This window comes from Piliocolobus tephrosceles, chromosome 4 (genome assembly GCF_002776525.5).
Source record: "Piliocolobus tephrosceles isolate RC106 chromosome 4, ASM277652v3, whole genome shotgun sequence".
Taxonomy (NCBI): domain Eukaryota; kingdom Metazoa; phylum Chordata; class Mammalia; order Primates; family Cercopithecidae; genus Piliocolobus; species Piliocolobus tephrosceles.
In genome coordinates this window covers 78,854,321-78,868,662 of record NC_045437.1, presented here as the reverse complement: position 1 = coordinate 78,868,662, position 14,342 = coordinate 78,854,321, and the positions used below count along the sequence as shown (strand labels likewise).

Genomic DNA, 14,342 nt, shown 5'->3' with positions numbered 1-14,342 from the left:
TCTTCAAATTCATTTCAGTCTCTAGAATCTCTTTTTAATTCACCAAAATTCATGTTATGGTTTATTATCATGACCTTGGCTAGATTTACTGTCTACATAAACATATATGTAACATAAATATAAATATATGAACTTTCTTAAAGATTCTTTACAATCAAATAAGACCCTAAATTAAATTATCTGTCAAATAATTTTCTATTTTCTGCTCACTATAGTAATTAACTAGAGTCATTTTTGCCCAGTCTTTAAATACTTCTCTAATCCACTATTTTTCTTCCTAGTCAATAAGCTACCTTAACCTTAGCTCTTACTGTACTTGCAATAATACTTTTTTCCCTGAAAATATGTTCTTACCAACTCATTTTCTCTAAGAGGTTATTGTGTTTAAATTGTTATAAAATTAATAACAAAAACAATGAAAAAGCCAAATTCCTTTTTTTTTTTTTTCCAAATTTCATTCTCACCCTTCAATTCCTTTTCTTTTTGTTTTACTCAGGCACAATTTCTAGGAACTCCTTCCTCTGGTCTCATTCACATCTGCTCAAGCTCTTTCACTTTTTCTTTATACCTTCCAACCCCTTCCTATCCATTATCTCTTCCATAATTTGACCTCAACATATCTTTTCAACTATTTCTTCCATAATTCATCCTAAGTGAGCCCCTACTCCAAACTGGTCCTTCACTGTTCCCCAAATATGGTGGGCTCTCTCCAGCCCCCATAGCTTGGCACTCCCTGTCCTCCCATTCTACAGTGCTTTTCCTAACCTCTTCAAGAAACCCAACCTGTGGCTGTCCTCCACAAGCTGTTGGACAGAACTATGGCTATTCTACTTTTACTCTTCAGCTTCCTCCAACCCCTATCTTTCCTGTTTTGCTGTCATTCTCCTCTCTGCACTCCATAGACTTCCTCTTGTTGCAAACCATGGACAATCCTTTTCCTGCTTGATGATTTATATGCTGCTTTAATTCCAAACTTTCCATTATTCTTTCTTTATCCTGGCCTTTATCTTAGTTTGGTTCATGCTTCCTTCAAGAAGGAACTATTCTTTGATTATTGATTTTGCCGCATTTCTCCATGAGCATCCTTCAGGCCTACAACAAGTAGACAAATCTTTCACATGAAATATTTAGGCTACATTTTAAATTCTATACCCTTATATCCTGGGCCAATAATAGAATGGTCTCCATAAAGGACAGCCATTCCTTTGCTGAATGGAGGAAATGATTCCTCCTCTATTCAAATGCAGCCCTGCTGACTAATTAAAGAAATATGTCAAAACAGCTCCCAAGAAGAACCCATATGTCATCCAAAGAATTAAATGTTTTGAAAATAAGAAGAGCCACTTGGTCCATTTTTCAATAGAGATTGAGAACAAAGGAAAAGAAAGAGATGAATCAGAATTCAAGATGCAATAAATATAGACATTTCTAGCTAACTGTAAGAAGAAAATATTTAAGCCGAGGCCTCTGGTAAGGCAAAGGCCATCATGTATGTGCCTAAGGGTTTTACCACCTTTGAAACATTTGCCACTAGCTTTGATCAAAGTTGAGCCCTCAAAAGGGAAAATGAGAAATAAAAAGGTCAGGGAATAAGAATGATAGGGAGTGGATAGAAGGCTTTGGCATGATATAAAAAGTTCTTTAATATGGTATACTTCAAAAACAGTGGGGAAAAGAAAAAGAAAACAAACAAAAAACCAGCATGCACTTGAAGATGTCAACGCTTTGTGGGAGTGGATTTACTAAACTACAAGGCACTATTCCAATGTAGGCTATTTATTATTATTCAACAGATGTGCAATTACGTCTCACCCTCTGCTGAGTGATAAATGGTATTAACTGTGTCCCATCACCTCTCCCAAACCTACAATGACAGAAGTAGTTAGAGAAAAACAGAACATTGGGATGGAAGGGCTTATTTCTTCTCTTAAATCCACATTGCCTACTTGGTAACTGAGCTCCTGTACACCGAAGTAGTAGAAATGAGAGGTAGAAGCAGAATGCTGTCTCAACTTGGCTGACTGCCTTCAAGGATTAAATAAAAATACGTGTTTATAGAAGTGGAACAGCTGCTTCAGCTAGTTTGGATACTCACTTTTGAGTCCTCAGGATGTTCTATTTTTCTAAGTCCACTACTCCTATAGTCTCTGAAAATTATCAGACTAAAGAGTAAAGATACACAGATGGTTTGGGTCCTAGGTCTCCTGGAGACAACAGAATTACTTCCGCCTTCAAAACCTGGCATAGCAGTTGAAGTAGGCACCATCACAATGTTTCCATTCTTGGGCTATATTTTTTAAATGGCAAGAAATTCTTCATTATCATTTCACTTAAATACTTGATGCTGTGCCACAGTTGAATAAGCCATACATATATACATATATCTTATACATGTATACACACAAAGCCATAAATAAAGCTTCTCACTTTGTAGGCACTCAATATTAATTTCCTTTAGTCTTGTTTTTATCTTGAAGCTCTATGTTCCAGCATATCATTTTATAGATATAAACAAATATTTCTGCGATAGTGCAAGTTGTGATATAATAGAATATATGATATGATATGACATGACATGAGAGTGACAAGAATAGATGGTATGTTAACTGAGTCTTGGGCTACTAGTAATTGGCCTGGTGGAAACTGGACCATATAAAGAAAAGGAACTCAAAGTCTAAGGGATTTGCATTTCGAGAAACAGTAAAGATTTCTTCTGAAATTGAAGCAAGCTGATACAAGAAAGGGTAATGTAAATTTAAATGGAAACTATTTATTACTTGTTTTGCTTTTCCTTAAAAAATAGGTACAGGGAGAAAAGTTAGAGCAAAGCAGAGAAATTAATTTTTACTAACAATCAAATGCAAAAGAAATTATAAATATCTGTCAAAAACAAGGCTAAGTGAACTATTTTTGAAGCAACAAAAAAAAAAAAGACCCCTGGGCAAGAAATTTTACAGTCATCCTCTTTCTAGGTCGGAACTCTCTTAGAATGAGACAAAGAAAAATCCGGGCCTGGAATAAGAGGAAGACATTAGGAATCCTTTCACCACACTGGCAGAGATTTGTTTAACAAACAGATGAAGGGTCAGAGTAATCAGATATCACAGGAAAAGGTAAGGAGAATAAAAAAGACTGAGGGGAATAAATGAAAAATTGTGACTCCAGAGTAAAGGTTGATACATTTTAAAAATATCCATGAGGTTAAGTTAGGTGGAAAGAAAAAATAAATTATTAGAATATGATAAAGGAAAGAAAGAACCATTCTTCATGTTTCTCCACCAGAAAGCATTCAGTATGCTGCACAAAAATTAAATTTGATATTTTAAGGTATCTGAACAAGCATTAAACGAATTCTGGGCCAAAATAAAATTTTAAATTCCTGATACCCACTCTATACAACACAAAGCAGTGGTGATGGGGGGTGAATGCTTCTACATAAAAATAAATGACTTGTTTTGGTTTACCTTTATAAGGCATAAATGGAGGGCATTGTAAAAGTATACAAATAGAAGCCAAGAATGCTAACTGTTTTTTTTAAAAGAATAGAAAATCATGAAGAAAGGATCACAGATACTACACCAATGTCATTAAAATATAATTGGACTTGCAGGAACAATTACTGTGCTGTACTGTAAGGGGAGCTGTTGGCACATAAGAGCAAAGCACACATATGAGCTCATCAGCCGGCCTTGGCAAGACCCACTTCCAGCTAGAAGCAGTCATGTTTCAACACCTCTGATTCCCTAATGCTGACAAGCTAAACAACTTGTTTTGTCTCTGGGAGCTCTTCTCTGGTGATTAACTGCTTATGGTGAATACTAATTATATGAAAGTACAGTATTGAAGAAGTAATGTCCTATTTCCTCTACCTGCAGCCTCGACTTGTCTCTGAATCTAGAAGGCAGAGCCATTGCAAACCAGAACCAAGAAAGACATTTTCCTCCCCCTGAATAAACAAATATATCTCCTACTTTTTAGTATAGCACAGTTCACTGACAAGACACTTCTTTTAACCTCTGGGCTCTAAACCAAATATAATTACCATAAAACGAGTGTTTTAAAGGCTTGTAATAATGATATGGATAAATCCACAGCAAGAGTTTGTGAATTAATGAACTATCAGTGTCCTCCATTCCCCATGTCCCATGTTGAAAATTTACCCCAAATTGTCAGTTCTTAGGAACTGCACCTCAGATTAAAATCTTCTCACCAGGGAGTCTATGAGAATTTCTTCTTGTGTTTTAAATCCTAACTGCTTGTTAAACTGCCAACACTGCAAAATTAGAGACCATTAAACAATATAAGGCAGCAAGTGATTAAATCTACCAAACACACATTCAAGCAGCTTAAGCTACTTTTTAATTAAAAATAAAATATCACTGGCTAAATTCAGATGTCTTAGCTATCCAGAAAAAAGTTAGAAGACTGTTCAAAATGCATAATGCTGCTGACAAGCCAGATACAAAAGGAGAAATAGGGCAAGGGTTTGACGGAACAGGAGGCTCCTCTTGGTCCCTGGGCCTGGGTGGCAGCACATCCCAATGCTGACCCGGTTTAGGCAGCGGACTCTAAACGGGAAGTCATGGCTGCGCTGCAGGGTGAGGACGCCATGTGGCTGCTGATTAAATAAGCTTTATTAGCTAAGGCCTCCAAGGAGACAGGGTGTTCCACCTTCTTGGCAAGGGAATAAGTTGAGTAACAGCATCACAGGAAGCTAAGGCACTGGAGATGTATACATGGCTGAAGGAAATGTCAGTGCTATTTTTAAATACAGCTTAAGCTAATTGATAAACATTTCTTAAAATAATTATTAGCTTTTGGGGAAGGAGGCAAAGGGGCTTCTGAGTTAATGGGATCATCTGAGATTAAAAGAAATTTTTACTGTAAAGTTAGAAGTAAACAAACATTGTAGCTTTAAGTTGTTCTTACTTGTTTAAAGTAAAGAAAAAGGGCCGGGGGGTTTAGTCAACTTCAGGCAAAAGGCCAAGAATCTGAAGATCAGACTTAAGGCTGGGATGATATCATTCACGCTGAAGTCTTGATACCCTTTCTGAAGCATGAGAAAATTTACTGGTAAAACCTTACCTCACCCACAGTTTTCTTATTTTTAACTCTATTTTTTTTCCTCTGGAGAATAATTTTCCGAATATGCTTTTTGCTTTATATGTAAATGTTATAAATTTACTTTGAGCTTCAGACATGGTCTTACCTAAAAAGCTTGCCCTAAAGTAAAGTACAGGCACTTGGTAGCTACAGGAATATAAGACATGATACTCATATTTAATCACTTTGGACGCTGCTGCAGTTTCAATCACTTCACAATCATCTGAGGGTAGCTCGAAAGCCTCCTGCAAAAAAGCAAAAACAAAATGAAAATGGGTTTGTTAATAAGAAAAGTACTAACATGGAGAGAAAAAGAGGAGATTTTCTTCTTGCAACATAACAGTTAAATAAATATAAGGCTATGATACAAGGAAAAGGGAGTTTCCCATATTAATGTTTAACATTTGAGTCCTGGGTAAATAGTAAAACCAGAAAACATTAGCATTAAGTAATTCCAGATTGTTTTTGAGACACAAAGAAGCTCTGTATAAAGAAAAAGAAAGGAAAAAAAATCCAAAAAGATCTATTGCCTGAAAAATCTTTACTGTAAAATTTTAGCAACAAGATGATGGCTATACAAGCTACCTTCTTCCCTACCTGTGAAAGCTAAAAACATCCTAACAATTGAACAAGAGGCTGTGAAATGTCCCTAAAGATTCTATTGTACTTGCCAAAAGATGATTCATTGTGTGCTGAACAATTCCCAGTTCCATTTTGAATAAGAAAGTTATTTTGCAAGAGGTTGAATTTGTTAGGTATATTTCAAAACCTGCGATGATTGTTTTCCTTATTATTGTGCTATCTTTGGCATATTTCTACAATAAATCTTGATTTATAATAGAGTAGATGGCAAATATTAATGTCAACTTTGGAAACAGAATTTTGTAAGCAGAGATGATGATAGTCATCTCACTTCTCACGTGATCATTTTTTACTGTTTTTTGTTAGGGGCCTTTAAAAGAATGTATCTTACTGTTTAGAAGCAATTAATTGGACATGTTGAGTCAGAGTCTGGTTCCATCCACATTCACTTATTTATTGGGGTTGAAGAATTTCCTTTGAAATTAAATTAGTACTAGAAGGAATGAAGCAGGTTGGTTTAGCTCATTTCTACCTCTCATTAAAATAGTAACAACAATGAACAATCAGAAATAACTAAGGAAAGATTTCACACTTTATCAATATGAAATAAGGTTTCCTGTGGAGATAAGCAAAGCCCTAGACTACTTTCAAGATCTGTATCTCCTTTACAGATAATTCTGTAATTCCCTACTCACAGTCAGTTCACTGGGGAGATATTACAATGGATAAATCACAACTGGAGATGTTTACAAAATATTTTTCACTAAACTCCAGTAAACACCATCAATTAAACACAATAAAATAACCAGAGAGAAATCATGGAAATAAATATGCCAGATACAGAAAATTAATACAGAAGCAAGAAAAAGATTTTTGTATTTTGTTTTGTTTTTAAATTTTCATTAGGCATAGGTATCTGTACCTTCTATTACATCAATTCTTTTAACCAAATTCTTTCTTTTTGGTTAATAATTGGGTTGCTTAGCATTTATAATTTCCTCTCTTTCTTAATATTATAAAATAATTCTCTCTTGGTGGTAAAAATTACAAATATTGCACAAGTACATAAAAGAAAAAATGAAATTCCCCTCATCCCAGCACTCCTATACCTCAGGTTTGTAACCATCATTAACAGGCCAGAGTGTATTTTTTTAGACTTTTTGATTTTTGGCACACAAACACATAGACACAGATAGACACATATACACCTCCTCCCCACCCCCGCCCCTGCTTAAATCCTGCTATATATACATATGATCCTAGAGTGGATATTTTCACTCATGGGCATCCTGCCACGTGCTGCCAAGTCACTGCTATAGATTTAGTGCCTTTTAATGCCTTCTCTATATTTCACTGCATGACCACACCATAGTTTTTTTTTTTTTTTTAACATTTCCATATTGCTAGATATTTTAGGTTGATTATAGTTTTCTGCTACTGACAAATAAGGCTGCAATGAATATCACAGCACATATACCCTTACACACCTCTATTTTTTCTATGGTGCAGATTCCTAAGGGTGGAATCACTGTATCAAAGGGCATGAGCATTTTAAATTTCAAGAGATACTGAATCTCAGAAATTCCATCCTCACAAAAAGGCTGTATCAATTTATATTCCCAGGAAAAATGTCTGAGAATGCTCTTTTCCTATGTCCAATAAATACTGAATATTGTTTTTAATTTTTGCCTACTGATGAATTTTTAAGTATCAATTTCTTATTGTTTTAATTTCTAGTTTCTTGGTTACTTGCTAGTGAAGGCAAGCAGCTATTCATATGTTTATTGGTAATTTGTATTCTCCCATGATTTGCTTGTTTTTACTCTTCACTATTTTCTGATTGTTTGCATTTTTCTTATTGAATTATATAAACTGTTTGTATATTGGAAACAATAACTTACTATTAGAGATAAATATGTATGTCTGCACCATAGAAAAATAGAGGTGTGCAAGGATATATGTGAAATATAGACATATATACACACATATATATATATAAAACACATAAAACACTTTCTCTCTGTTTTCTTTCAACTGTTTGTTGTACTTTTTTATCACAAAGGGTTTTTTTTTTTTTTTTTTTTTACTTTTACGTAGTCAAATCTGTACATTTTCTGTTTATAGCTTCTAAGTTACATGTCTTCATCAGAAGGCTTCCTGCTGTATCTCACCTCAGTCTTACAAATTATAAAGATGTTAAAAAATTTTCTTTACTATATACACACGTTTTTAAACTAAAATTTAGATCATTAATCCAACCGATTTTTGTTTTGTATATAGTGTGAGGTAAGAAATTTTCCTAGATGATTTCAATAGTTCACCTTTTTTCCACTGATTTTAAATGTCACCATCTCTCTCTCTCTCTCTGTGTGTGTGTGTGTGTGTGTGTGTGTGTTTATTCTCTTATCTTCTCTATTGAGCCATTTCTCTTCTTAGACGATCACTGTGCAATTCTTAAGTGCATACTGAATCGAAGGATTTGGGTCATTAATTTCTACAGAAAAGTGCAGAAATAGACTGTCTGAGACCCAGTGCTGCTAGTAAAGATACAATTTCTGGAAAAAATTTCTTCACCCAAACTCAAATTAAGCACTCAGGAATGTGCTGGGGTTGACATCAGGTATGTGAAACTGTTATCAATTAGGCATAGATCCATATTCTCTAGGAGGCTCAAGAAATAAGAGGGAGAGGACAGAACAAGCTTCTTGAAAATCCTGTGAGAAGTCTCACTCCAGTCACTGTTCTCACTGGCAGCTGAGGGCCTTTGTGGGTTGTGAAGGCCAGGGGTACTTGTCTTCTAATTAGGACTGCTACTATGTGCTACTATGTCACCCAGTGTTGCTCTGGGCAGTCATCTACGTACAGTGACATTTTTGCATGCTTTACTCATATTAGATGAATTTGAATCCTTCGTTTGTGTCTGCTAGGATCTTTTCATCATTTGTGGTCACCTTTATGATGACCATGAATATATCATTCCTTGAAGTCATGCAATTTGGAAATCTCAGACTTCTACACATTTTCTGCTTTTTTTTTCCAGTTAAAAGTGCCAGATGGTTTTAGAACTTCAAGACTAAGGTTCTTCTCTTACTCATTTTTGTATTCCTGGATATTATAGTACAGAGCTAAGAACCCTAGTAAGCAACATTTTCTATTTCAGTCTGAAGATCTGTTTCCTCCTATGTAAGTACATTATAACAAACTTCATAGGTAATTTGCCAGCCATCTCACACCACCCTAAAGACTAAAAAGAAGTAAATGGAGGAGCAGAGATGCAAAATATCACCAAAGAGGATATTCCAATGGCAAATAAGCACATAAAGAAGATATTCAATATCCTTAGCCAGTCAGGGCAATATAAATTAAAACTATAATGAGGTATCACTAAACATCTGTCAGAATGGCTAAAATAAACAAAATAGTGGACACCACCAAATGTTGGTGAAGACAGAGAAACTAGATCATACATTGCTGGTTGGACTATAAAATGGTATGTATAGCCTCTCTGGAAAACCATATGACAGTTTCTCATACAAGTAAACATATAATTACCACACAACCTACCAATTGCACTCGATTTATCCCACAGCGTTGAAAAACCTGCGCATGAATGTTCATAGCAGCTTTATTCAGAATAGCCCAAAATTTGAAACAATGAGGTGTCCTTCAACAGGTCATGGTTAAACAGACTGTGGTACATCCATACCACACTATTTAGAAATAAAAAGAAACAAACAACTGATATACACAACAACCTGGATGACTCTCCAGGGAATTATGCTAAGTGATGAAAGTCAATCTCCAAAAGTTATATACTGTATGATTCCACTTATATAACATTTTTGAAGTGACAACACTTTTGAAGTGAAAACCAGCAGATTAGTGTTGGGGGACTGGAGGGCAGAGAGCTGGTTATAACACAGCAGCATGAGATATCTTTGTGGTGATGGAACTATTATGTATCTTGACCATAGTGGTGGATATGTAAGCCTACACATATGATAAAACTGTACAGAACCAAATACACACACAGAGATACACACAATGAGTACAAGTCAAACTGGGGAAATCTGAATAAGGCCAGTGGATTGTATTAACGTCAACATCCTGGTTCTGATATTATACTATAGTTTTATAAGAAGTTACCACTGGGGGATATTGGGTAAATGGTAGATGGGATTGTTATTTCTTATTACTAAATGTGAATCTATAGTTATCTCAAAAAATTTCAATTAAAAAATGGAAAGCACAGAAACAGTGAGGCAATTTGAGGCTTGTTAAAAACTGAATAAAAATGTTAAGACCTCAAGGTGCTAATAATACAGATGACAGAGGGATCATGGTAATAAAGAGAGTCTAATGTCTGGGATTTGTTTGAAAATAATACAGGAGAAGGGTAAGTGGATGGAAGTGTAGAAGGAGCATGACTTGCATGGAGGGGTGATTGTTGAGATTGTTTGATGAGTCCCTAGGTGTTCATTATACTGTTCTATCTACTTTAAGGAGTATTTTAAATTATTTAAAATAAAAAATTAAGATAAAAAAGTTTCTGATACCATATTACAGAACACAGAAGGAAGAGAATTCTAATAGTGAAAGAAATCTGAATCATTCCACCTAGTCCAACACGCTCATCTTGCAGATACAAACAACAATACCCTTCTTGTTGGTGCCTTACCCAATGCCACCTAGGTACAGTAGTTCCCACTTATCCAGAGTTTCACTGTCTACAGTTTTCAATTATCCATGATCAACCACGATCTGAAAACATTAAGTGAGAAATTCCAGAAATAAAAAATTAATAAATTTTAAATTGTGCGCCGTTTAGAGTAGTGTGATGAAATCTCTTGCCATCCCGCCTACCTGGGACATGAATCATCCTCTGTCCAGAGTATCCATGCTGTAGACACCACCAGCTCATTAGTCACTTAGTAGCAAGCTGGGTTTTCAGATCTACTGTTGTGGTATCACAGTGCTTATGTTCAAGTAATCCCTATTTTACGTAATAATGGCCCCAAGGCACAAGGGTAGTGACACTGGCAATATGGATATGCCAAAAAGAAGCTGTTCATCTCTTACTGTGCTCATTATAAATTAGACTTTGTCACAGCTATGTATAGGCAAAAACATAGTATATATAGGGCTCAGTGTTATCTGTGGTTTCAGGCATCCACTGCAATATCTCCCATATCTCCCATACCAATAAGGGGGGACTACTATAGTTAGGGGTACAGGAAGGCCTACAACCCTTATCTACTGACACTGAAACCACTGCTCTTTGTACTGTAGTATGCCACTTAACTACTACTATGCTTCATTTGGACTGATGTTCTGAACATCATAATCGTAACACTTTGAGGTAGTTTGCTAATATTTTTACTATTTTTCTCTTATTATGTGACTTTTAAAGAATTTGGGTATACAGTGAACCCTAGGTATACATGAGGGATTGGCTCCAGAACCCCCCTACCCCGAGGATACCAAAATTCACAGACGTTCAAGTTCCTTATATAAAATGGCATAGTATTTGCATATAATCTACACATATCCTCCCATACTTTAAATCATCTCTATATTATTTATCATACCTAATACAATGTAAATGCTATGTAAATGCCTATACTATATGGCTGAGAGAATAATGACAGGAAAAAAGGTCTATACATGCTCAGTTCAGATGCAACCACTATAGTCCTAACTACAGTTTTGATCCTGGTTGTCTAAATCCATGGATACGGAACCCACAGATATGGGGGACCAGTTGTATTTCATTTGATATTAAGAGTCACTGAAAAAAGAAGTCACAATATATTGATTTTTCTCAAAATATTGCTATTTCATGAAGATATGTGTATTTAGAAAATTACATTCATTCAAGAGCTAAAAGATTAAGTGGTTCACATTAATTATAGAAACCTTGATTTTATTGAATTCAATTAACAATAAGTTGACAGTGATCTCTCATTTAGAAAATCTGATACGAATTAAGCTTTACAACTAAATCCCATTAAATAGGGATCATGCTGAAGACACTTCATAGATATTTTATTGAAAGCAAACCCAAATACTGTATTGGGCCTTGGAAATGAGATCCATATCTCTATTTAGCCTACAGGGAAGGAAGAAAAACTTTTCTTCTATCACTAATAATCTCTATTACTGAGCAAACATAAGTAATCAGCTTTATTCATAACATCCCTTGAGGAAAAGAGAGTTGATTTGTTTGTTTTCTACCAGTCAGGTCTTTAGTTCAAATCTATTACTGGGCTGGAATCACAGCTAAGGAACCAAAGAATGACACAGGGGCAGTGCTGCTTCAAAGACAGTCCTTAGCTCTGTTCAAGACTGGACACAGAAACCATCTCATCACAATGGAAAGATGCAATGTAATAAACTCTTCATTTGCTGAGTTTCCTGAGCCAACGGCGATTTAATATTTTTAGAAGTGATAACGACGGATGAAGCCTTCTGACAAACCATTGAAAAATCAATTCCTCAAGAAATAAAGAATTTTAATTATTAAAACGTTTAAAGTGAATTATAAAAATAATCTGTGGGACTTGAAGTAATCAGCTCTTGTTTTGTTTGTTTCATGGTTCATCATTATACAGTGGAGTGGTTTTTTCACTATCTTAATTCCCAAAACGACTTTTTCCACAATCCCTGTGGCTTCTGAGTAAGTGACTGTCACAAGAACCTTTGCAAGCAACGTCATTCTTTTAGCAACTGTAAATGTTGTATGTGGTACATATCAGCCGGTTCAACATATGTCTAACAGCATCCAAAGCAACACTGAAACAAAAAAGGGTGGTTACAAGGTGATCCCAAGAATAATATGTTAGTGAGGCTCTCCCCTTCCCAGTAATGTTATCACTACTACTACTGATTTTTTTTTAAAGGGGGTAAAAAGGTACCATTCTTTACTCTCCCTGCTACATCAACCAAAGTGAATTAGCAGCAGCATGGCCAATATGGGTTCCCACTGAGAGGAAGAATCTGTTTCCTGTGCAGGATTAAATCCTCTTCTCCAGGCTGGCATGCTCAAGGGCAAGGCAGGAGGGAGGGGATGCAGAAACCCGCCAGAGCACATCTGGCAGTTTTCTGGATGTTTACAGCTGGCTCCACTGTGCTTCCTAGACCCTGTTTCTTTTAAGACTGCATAGGAAACAGCAAGTGCCGGGAGCTGGGAAGCTAGCAAACAGGCCAAGTAAAAGACGGAACTGTGGAAGAGGCTATCTCTTAGAGTCCATGCTAGAAAACACAGGTTCTTTGGCAGGAGAAAATAGTAATAATACTTAATTGCACTTATTACTTATTTCTATACATCTAAAAGTGAAGAATTAGCAGAATAAGGAATTTGAAAATCAGAAATTATTTATGTAAATCATGCCAAACTAGAGGAAGAGGGAAAAATTTTGACCTCTTGAAAAAATCTCAAGCTTCAAAAGTCAGTCAAGTGTGTTTCTCTTCAGAGTTACCCTTTACATGTGACATAAGAAAGGCCAGCATCAACTGTAACAGTTTACAATTTTTCTAAGCCTATTGATGTACATCATGTAATTTGTTCCTCTGCTCTAGGAGGAAGGCCCAAGGTCTCCAGTGAGTAAGAAACTGAGTCAGGGCACAAAACTAAGCCTTCAGGCTCCAAGCCCAGGGTTCTTTCCAGCCTGCAAAGACCATCAGATTCTTGGGGGTGGGAAATGTTAAACGGATGTATTCCTGGCCTCCACCCCCAAAATCCTAATCCAGGAGTTCTGGGATGGGTTTTAAGAATCCACCTCATAAGCAGTGTTCCTGGTGACGCTATGCAGGTCTTGCCTCACATATACATGGAGGGTCTACTTTGTGATTCTTTACTTTTGTAGTCTATGGAATTATACAGTCAGGAAAACTCATTCACCGAGACCCAAAATTATGCCATAACCGGTTTGCCTTCACTAGCTGCTCATCTATGTTTTCAGGGCTACTGTTAGCTCATTTGGTCTCCTCTCGGAGGGAGCCTAATTCACTTCCATTAAGCTAAGACCTCAGCTTATCATCCCCGACTCCCAGTTCACTGCCCCATTCCTTCATCTTCTCCTATATAAAAATTTCCTTCATTTTCCTTCTAATTGGTTAGTTAATTCTTGCTAAACCATTAAAGGCCATTAGTGGCTTAGTATGTTACTCCTTTATCAATTATTATATTCAACAGTAGATTTGTGGCTGATAACCCTAATCAAAAGTAATCTTTAATAGTGGAATTTGGAGTGCCAAAAAGGAATAAATTTTGCACCACACATGTAACCACCAATCTGTGAAACTTGCCTTATAAGGCATTCTATGTTTTAACTCCAGAGCCAGAAAATTCTTCCTTGTTACCTTGCTAGAAAGTAAATCAGTTCCCACTAGATTTATCCTTGCATTATTTTTCTATAATATGAATAAATTTATTTGTTTCCCATATTAAATAAGCCCAGTTCTTCTAATTTTTCTTATATCTCTAGTTCCACAGATCTTCAAACATTTTTCTAAAGGGCCAAGTAGTAAATATTTTAGGCTTCTTTGTGGGCCATAGATCTCTGCGGCTGTAGCCTGAAAACAGCCACTGGCAACACGTAAACAAAGGTACGCAGCTGTACTCCAGTGACATTTTATTTACAAAAACAAGCTGTTGT

The 14,342-nt window shown here is 35.9% G+C and overlaps 1 protein-coding gene across 5 annotated transcripts in view; it reads right to left on the bottom strand.

Annotated features, from left to right (window-relative positions):
• ATG10 (autophagy related 10) overlaps positions 1-14,342 on the bottom strand; it is a 284,072-nt gene that overhangs the window by 89,739 nt on the left and 179,991 nt on the right. For all 5 annotated transcript variants that reach the window (XM_023214977.1, XM_023214976.1, XM_023214980.1 and 2 more), the window contains exon 4: positions 5,210-5,348. In XM_023214977.1, the coding sequence (XP_023070745.1) occupies positions 5,210-5,348 (139 nt within the window). The remainder of the gene's footprint in view (positions 1-5,209; positions 5,349-14,342) is intronic.